The sequence below is a fragment of the Triticum dicoccoides genome, chromosome 7B (assembly GCF_002162155.2).
Source record: "Triticum dicoccoides isolate Atlit2015 ecotype Zavitan chromosome 7B, WEW_v2.0, whole genome shotgun sequence".
Classification (NCBI taxonomy): domain Eukaryota; kingdom Viridiplantae; phylum Streptophyta; class Magnoliopsida; order Poales; family Poaceae; genus Triticum; species Triticum dicoccoides.
Window position 1 is genome coordinate 34,373,591 of NC_041393.1, and position 8,503 is coordinate 34,382,093.

The 8,503-nt window shown below is 46.2% G+C and overlaps 1 protein-coding gene across 1 annotated transcript; it reads left to right on the forward strand.

The window, feature by feature from the left end:
- The first annotated feature begins 5,426 nt into the window (after positions 1 to 5,426).
- Positions 5,427 to 7,342, forward strand: LOC119340069 (berberine bridge enzyme-like 27). The gene has a single exon (XM_037611984.1). It carries the CDS (start codon positions 5,468 to 5,470, stop codon positions 7,022 to 7,024), a length of 1,557 nt encoding a protein of 518 aa, XP_037467881.1. The 5' UTR covers positions 5,427 to 5,467; the 3' UTR covers positions 7,025 to 7,342.
- Positions 7,343 to 8,503: the final 1,161 nt, after the last annotated feature.

The window sequence follows — 8,503 nt, forward strand, 5'->3', positions numbered from 1 at the left end:
TTTTTGACATATTCTTTTAGTTTCTGTTAATTTGTCAGTAGATATTTTATTTGTAGTATTTTTATTGTATTTTATTTCTTTTATCCTCCATTTTCTTTCTCGTCGTTCTTTCCCTCCATTTTCTCTCGCTATTTCCTTTCCCGCCATTTTCTCCCACCATTCTCTCCCGCCATTCTTTGCCGTCATTTTCTCCCGCTATGACTTCTCTCACACAGTGTTTCACACTCCACATGAAGGCATCATCGTCATCCTCCATTGATGCAACACTCCTTAGTGTGGCGAGAGAGAATGGCGGGAAAGAAAATGGCGGGAGAGAATGGCAGGAGAAAATGGCGGGAAAGAAAATGGAGGGAAAAGATTGCGGAAAGGTTTTTTTTCATGTATAAAACGGCAATGGTTGTACAGGATTTATAAGGTACTTTTAAATATAAACTCCTATGAACCTCAAAACAAGTTTTCTAGTAGGATAAAAGAAATAAAATATAAAAAATACTACAAATAAAATAGCCACTAATAACTAAATAGAAACAAAAAGAGTATGTCAAAAAAACTACAGAAAACAATTTAAAGCAATCAAAATTAAAAGAAATAGCCCAAAACATATAAAACACTAAAACAGAACTGTTTTCATAAAAACCTAATTTCCAATAATCCTAAAATTCACAAATTAATTGCTACTGATAAACAAAGTAACAAAGAACAAGTAGCAAAAAGAATCATCTAAAAAGAATATTCCTAGCTCAAATTATAGGCAATCTAGTGATTTGAGCAAATTCATGAAAATTCAAATTCAAACTTGATATCTACCGAAACTTCATAAAATTTCTAATGTAATGCAAAAAGAATCAAATTAAAATACTACCAATCCTAATTGATATGAATTTTCTAAAACAGTAGAGCAGGTGTTGGCCGAAAAGTCCTTTTTGGCGAACGGTTGGCCAAAAAGTCCCTCTTCGGCCTATAGTAGGCCGAAGAGTCCCTCTTCGGCCAACAGGAGGCCTACGGGGTGATACTTTTGATTTTTCTGCATTAGGGTGTATAGTTTCTGAATTTGCTATAAAAATCATCATAGTTTCAAAAAATCTGCTTTTGGAGCTTTATGGCTTTTGAAGCTAAATATTGTTATATTGATTCATCAAAATCCATAAAAGCTCTAAAAGCACCTATTTAGGAGCTTCTATGGTTTTTTGGTCAAAGTAAAAAAGCTGCAAAAGCATAAGCAAAAGCCCAAACAAACAGGGCCTAATATGTCTAAGCTTCTCACCTATTTGGCTGGTGACTCATGCGGCTATTGGGAAACTTTTGATGTTGGTTAAACTTGTACATCTTTTAGAATTTTGTATTTTTAAATATTGTATGAAAAAAACAAGATGCAAAAATAAAGATAGAGATGCCGACTTTAGTGTACTTTAATGTTACAGTAACCTTTATGTTTTATAGCGATCTTTTATGTGTGTTTGTTGTTCAATAAACACTAACATTAGGCATTTTCTATAAAAGGGTTGAAAACTACATCTCGATAGGGAGTAAGGGCGAGTCCAACGCAGTTCACCAAATGTTTGCGGAAACGTCCGGACGTGTCTGTGGACAACAATAGGGGAACCGACCATCCAACCCGATGCACCAAATGTCTGCCCCGGGTCCGACCTCCTCCATTTGACATATATATGTAGATCAAGAGCAATTTAGCATATGTATAAATAGATACAAACATATACAATCACAACCAAAAAGCACTAGATGTTAAACAAGTTTTTACATCGAACTGATACCAAAAGAAGGCAGCCACCTGGTCAACATCTTGGCATCAACCTTCTTCTCTTGTAGTTTGATCTTCTTGTCTTACACCTCCATGAACTTGTGAGACCTCTTCGTACTCTTTTTCCTCCTTCACAACATTGTGCTTGATGCATGGCACCTCCTACTTCTCCACATATCCTCGAACCTCTTTGTCATGTTGGCAGTCGTCCCTTCCCACTTCTTCTTCTCCTCATCCCACTTTCTCCCCTGGATTCTAGCTATCCTCTTGGCCGAAGCAAGGCCTCCTTTTGTTGGATCACCATCTTCATCTTCATTGGCGATGGCGGTGGTCTTCATGGAATTTGGAATGACACTGAGTATGGTCGGCTCTATGTTTCAAAGGGCCCTTGGGCGAACTCGACGACATGGGCCCCTAATACTATATGTACATGTTTGCGTTTGCACATTACGTAAACATGTATATATCTAACTTCATTTGCAAAATATTAAGAGTAAAGATTCAGCCATGCATCCTCAGTTTGAGATGTCTAAAAATAATTGTTGTAAAATGTCATATTACGACAGAAAGATTATACCAACATGAAACTAACATGATTACCTCAAATAAGAACCAAATTCTAGTGACTTCATCAACAATAATAATTCTTCAGTGCTTTACAAATAAGTTACTTTGGGTGTTTCTTGATGCCAAGTCATTAAGGACAATATTAAGATTCTCTGTGCTTGCATCATCTTCATTAACCTTAACATCTGCATTAAAACTATGATTATTTTCCTGCCCGAGATTAGCTTCTTGCTCTTCTTCTTCATTGACATCAACATTGCTTAATGATGAAAGAAAACTTTTTTAAAATAACCCTTCTATCTTTCAATTGAGAGATTGCTTTCCTTTACTTTTCTCCTTTTTGTAGCACCCGACAAATACTTTAGAGGCAACATTGTAAGACTAATGACCTAAAATTATGAAGAAAAAATAGTACATAGAATTAGAATTTTGTACATCAGCAGTTCAACACCTTAACAGTCCTATATCATGTATACTAAAATTGGGGATGGATGGATCATATACATACTTTTGAAAGACCAAGAAGAGAGTAATCGATGAATTCGCAATGTCACGCCGTCGCAGCCTCGTGGACAGCTCGACGGCACGGTGGCAACGGCTGAACGGCGGCACGGTGCAAGACTGCAAGAGTAGCTACTCAGCTAGCGCCTAGCAACCTGCTGCAGCGGTGGCGGCAATCGACAAGCCCTGAGCGACAGCAAGAGCCGAGGATAGGGGGCGACGGTTGTGTGACGAACAAACAGAATAAGAGACCGCAGTGGATTTTTTTCATGAGAACTAGCAATCGCGATGGATCGATGCGTGCGAGTGCGATGCTTGATTTCCTAACATAATTGACAGACAATTTGTCAAGCCTATCATGCTGGGTCTTCCTTCCTCTCTCTCTCTCTCTCTCTCTATTTACTGGGCGATACCAGATCATGGCCCCCTCCCAGGGTTAGGCCCTAGGCCGTTGCCCCTCTGGCCATATGCCAGGGCCGGCTCTGACATTGAGCCACTTGCACATTCAACTTTAACCAACAATGAATGAAGAGGGAGTGCTTCTTCTCCGTCATAAAGAACAATGTGCACACACGGAAACCGAGAAAGAAAAAACATGATCAACAAGTTTGCATATCTGGCCAAATGACCAACCCATAGAGCATATCCAGCCAAATGACCAACACATGTTGCAATCGGGCCAAATGACCAACACACATAGAGCAAAAAACTTTATGAGCCCTTGGAGTGTCGAACCACTTGGCCACTAGATTTGTAATTGTCTGTAAAAGCCACAATACTTGTTGGCGGCCCCTTAAATGGTGCACGATCAATGAGTGAGTGACTTCGAATTTCAATTACATATCTTCTCATTGTGATATGGATCATACAACTTTTGCTCAGGAACCAAACATGCACACTTGTCCAAAAGGTTCTGGCACTTTAATTGCTTCCTGCCATGAATCGGATCAATGCTTGTGGCCAACCACGCATCCGTGAACAATTCATTCTATGTTTCTTTGGGGTCGGCACCTGGCTGCTAGAAGTCGTCCTAATCACCGTCCGACTGTCGGTCGAGGCCCAACAGCTCGGGGTGTGCTGCTAGGTGTGTGTTTGCTAGGTGTCTGTCATTTTGGTGTGTGGCTCCGGCTGGAAGTCATCCACTTGTCCGTCTTCGTGGAGGCGACTTTTGTGGATCATGTTTATCAATGTCTCGTCCTCATCTGTGTCGCGCTAGGTTGAGATATTTCGGCAAACAAAGACCAGGCATCGAAGGGCGAGGAAGCCACAACCAGCATGCACGAACGGACAAGCGCTGCTGACTACGACTAAGGCTCTGTGAAGGTGTAGTCCCCATTGAGATCGACATTGAATAACACTTGATGGCCGACGGTGATGGTGGATGTAGATGGATGTTATGGACCGTCGGCATGGTCGCCAGTCGGTCTCGTCTCCGGTGGCCCTAGGGCCATGGAGGCGTGGTGGACCCCTACCCCTGGCCCATTCTTAGGTGTTTGTTTGAGTTTTTTTACAGTTTGTGTTCTGCTCAGAAAAGCGAGGCGGCAATGGCCCCCATCCCAGTGATGCGTCTAGTGTCGTCAAAGGGTGTGTGGGTGTGTGTCTTCGACGAATCTCGTGTGATTTGGTCGGTACCGGTCTGCGGTGGACCTGCTTGAATCCGGTCTTTGTTCGTTTTTCTATAAGTTGGATCCTTTCAATCTACACTTTTTTCCATCGGCGACGGTTGCTGCTCTGATGCGCCGGTCCTGTGAGGCCTTAGCACGATGATTTCTCGACTATCTACAACAACCTCTGTTGGAAAAGGCAATGCCTAGAAGGCGCTTAGGCATGCTTAGGTGCTAGGCGATGGCTACACGCCTCGCCTAGGGCATAAGTGGAAATCTAGGCACAATAAGTAAGAAATTGTCTACCCAAACGAGAAATTATGTCATATTGCATCAATATGCCAAACAGGCCATAGAGCTGGTAGTTAAACTATTTATATGCACTAAATTAATACTGGTACACATATAATACCACATATATATCTTGATAATAAAAACTATATTACCGTCTAGGCTACACCTAGGATGTTTAAGCACCGCTTGGGCACTAGGAGAAGGCAACCACCTTGCTCACGTCTACCCATTTTTTGAACCTTAACGACAACAAAGTTTTGCCCGTCTGCGATGAGAGAGGGACGGTGACAGCGGCCATACTTTGACCCACTCTAGGTGGTCTACGGATCTGGATGTAATTTTGTTACTTTTGAGTTTTTTACTGCCATGACAGAAAATGAATAGATCAAAAGTTTTTCTTAAAAAAACAGTCACGTGATTTTTCTCTCACTAGGACGAGAAGTCATCGCATTTGGTGAAGAGTAAGAGCTAGGCTCCACAGCTCAGATATCCTGCTCGACTACTCCACTAGATTACATTACACTTTGCGATGCCAGTCGATTATCACCTTATCCTGATGGCCGTATTATTTCTGCATGGCTGTCAGCTGAAGACCGATAGCGAAGGCCAATTATACGTGGAAGGTGGAGCCGGACACCATGCAAATATAGCGAAGTTGCAACAGCTAGCACCGCATCGTCCTCGCGTCCTCGCGTCCTCCATCCGGTCCACCTTGAGGTACGCGAGGACCGACTTGGCGTTCATGGCGTCGCGTCGTAGCTTAGCGCTGGGGCTCCTCTTCGGCCTCCTGTCCTGCTACGCGTCCGTCGTCCCTTCCGTGGCTTCCTCCGACGGCTTCCTCCAATGCCTGTCGGCGGCCATGCCCAAGCAGCTCCTGTACACGCAGGGCTCGCCTTCGTTCACGTCGGTCCTGGCGTCCTCCATCCGGAACGCCAAGTTCTCCACGCCTGGCACGGTGAGGCCGCTCTGCATCGTGACGCCGACGAATGCCTCCCACGTCCAGGCCGCCGTCGTGTGCGGCCGCCGGCACGACGTGCGCGTCCGCGTGCGCAGCGGCGGGCACGACTACGAGGGCCTCTCGTACCGGTCCGAGCGCCCCGAGGCGTTTGCCGTGGTCGACCTGGCCAACCTCCGCTCCGTGCGCGTCGACCGGGAGGCCGCCACCGCGTGGGTGGACTCCGGCGCGACGCTCGGGGAGCTGTTCTACGCCATCTCGCAGGCGAGCAAGCAGCTGGCGTTCCCAGCCGGCCTGTGCCCGACCATCGGCGTGGGCGGGCATTTCAGCGGCGGCGGGTTCGGCATGCTGCTGCGCAAGTACGGACTCGCCGCCGACAACGTCCTGGACGCCACGCTCGTCGACGCCAACGGGGAGCTCGTGGACAAGCAAGCCATGGGGCCGGACGTGTTCTGGGCCATCCGCGGGGGCGGCGGCGGCGGGAGCTTCGGCATCGTGCTGTCGTGGAACGTGAAGCTCGTGCCAGTCCCGCCGACGGTGACGATGTTCACCGTCCTAAAGTCCGTCCACGAGGGCGCGGTGCGCATGCTCACCAGATGGCAGCAGGTCGCTCCGGCTCTCCCCGAGGACATTTTCATCACGGTGCGCCTCCAAAAACAGGTGGCTCGCTTCCAGTCCATGTACCTGGGCACGTGCGACGCGCTGCTGCCGCTGATGGGCAGCCGCTTCCCGGAGCTCGGCGTGAACCGGACGCACTGCAGGGAGATGACATGGATCCAGTCCGTGCCCTACATCTACCTGGGCGCCACCGCCGCCGTGGAGGACATCCTGAACCGGACCACCTCCAGCACCCCCTTCAGCAAGGCTACCTCCGACTACGTCCGGCAGGCCATCGCCGAGGACGTGTGGGCGGAGATCTTCGCCCGGTTCGCCAAGCCGGAGGCCGGGCTGATGATCATGGACCCCTACGGCGCCAAGATGAGCAGCCTCCCGGAGACGGCGACGCCGTTCCCGCACCGCGGCGGCGTGCTGTACAACATCCAGTACATGAACTTCTGGTTCGCCGCCACGGACGGGTCGGCGCAGACGAGGTGGCTCAGAGACATGTACGCGTTCATGGAGCCGTACGTGAGCAAGAACCCCAGGGGTGCGTACGTGAACTACAGGGACCTCGACCTCGGTCAGAATGTCGTTGTGGGCAACGTGACCAGCTACCAGGCCGGTAGAGTTTGGGGCGAGAAGTACTACGGAGGTAACTTCCAGAGGCTTGCCATGGCCAAGGCCATGGCGGATCCTGACGACTACTTCAGGAACGAGCAAAGCATCCCACCATTCAGCGAGTGACGAGGAAGATGCCCGTCGTGCCATCAAACTACGTTTGGGGACAAATCGCTTGAGCTTGGAGTTGAGATGGCAGGTGGATATTACTCATTGCATATGTGTTCACTGTATAATTCCAAAAGTTGGTTTCGAAAGTTGACAAAAGTTTGAATTCTGTTCGAATTGGGCTCCAATTCACGTCGAAAATATTCCCTACGATGGAGTCAACCGTGTCGCATGCATACTAGCAGTGTTGCCCTTGTCATGTCCTTGATACTCCACGAGTATGTTGGAGTTAATCACGTCGCATGCGAGTGTTGCTCCATTTTATATTCATGATTGTCGGAGTTAATCATATTTGTGATATATTGGAGTCAATCACGTGGTATGCCTAAACATTTAGAGTGTGGTCATTCCACCGAAATTGAGTCAGTCTACCATCTCTTCTTTAAGTGCACTGTAGCTATATTGGTTTGGAGGGAGGTTAAGCAGATCTTTAATGTTGACACAGTGGATTTTGAATCTCTTGTTAAACATTGGCTGATATGTTGGAGGCAAATGTGTTGATATGTTGGAGGTAAATGTGTTGCATGCCCTTAATTTCTATGGGTTCTCTCTATGTGCTATGTTTAAAAGTTGGACAAAATTTTACAAATATTCTACGCAAAATCATCTTGTTGCTTGGTCTTGAGAAAAGAATTCATCCGGTAACACGGGTGATACCGTGCCACCCCCATATACCGTTCATTCACCCATCTGATGGGAGGAATATCATTTGTACACGGGTTAACACCAATGAAAAAATAACGTGGTATGATAAAATAGTGTGTCCCTTAAAATATGCTATTATCGTGCTATATCACGTTATCGCGTGCTATAGCGAGACATTGTACACTTATTTATTTAGTGGGTCATTTCTCAGAATGCTATAGCATTGCTATTTTTTCCACTGGTTACCACACACTTACTTTTGCAAATCACCTGGACGATTGTTGCGCACCATAAGGGATTACAAAAGTACCCCCAATAAATGGTCTTTCAATTTGATAGCCACAGCCCGCAGGCCGTCTAGTACGATCAATGGTAGCCGTAAAGACTGACGGATTTTGTACGTTTTTTTCATCAAATTAAAAAAAACATTTTTAGCCTAATTTGTAAATTTTGTAGTTTTTCAACGCACATTTGTTGTTTTCTTTGATGCATGCGCCGCACGGTTTTGCTGGATGGAATGTGCTCCAAAAGTTGGCTCCGAGGCTCCAAACATGAAGGCTCGGAGGCCATATATGAAGGGTGCTCCATAATGCATGGCGACATCGATCAATAGGGCTACTCTGCAAGAGTTGTTTATTTTTTGCAGCATGCACTCCATATGGTAGTCATCATGGAGTTTGGGTGTTTTGGAGACTCGGCTACAGTCGCTCTTATGTGAAGTTTATTTTGTTGCATGCTTCTATGTTTTATAGGCTCTCTCTACGTGGTATGTTTAGAAAATGGACACCAAAT

What these genes read in the sequence shown, in the direction of transcription:
- LOC119340069 (XM_037611984.1), top strand. Translation starts at nt 5,468, where the DNA reads ATGGCGTCGCGTCGTAGCTTAGCGCTGGGGCTCCTCTTCGGCCTCCTG.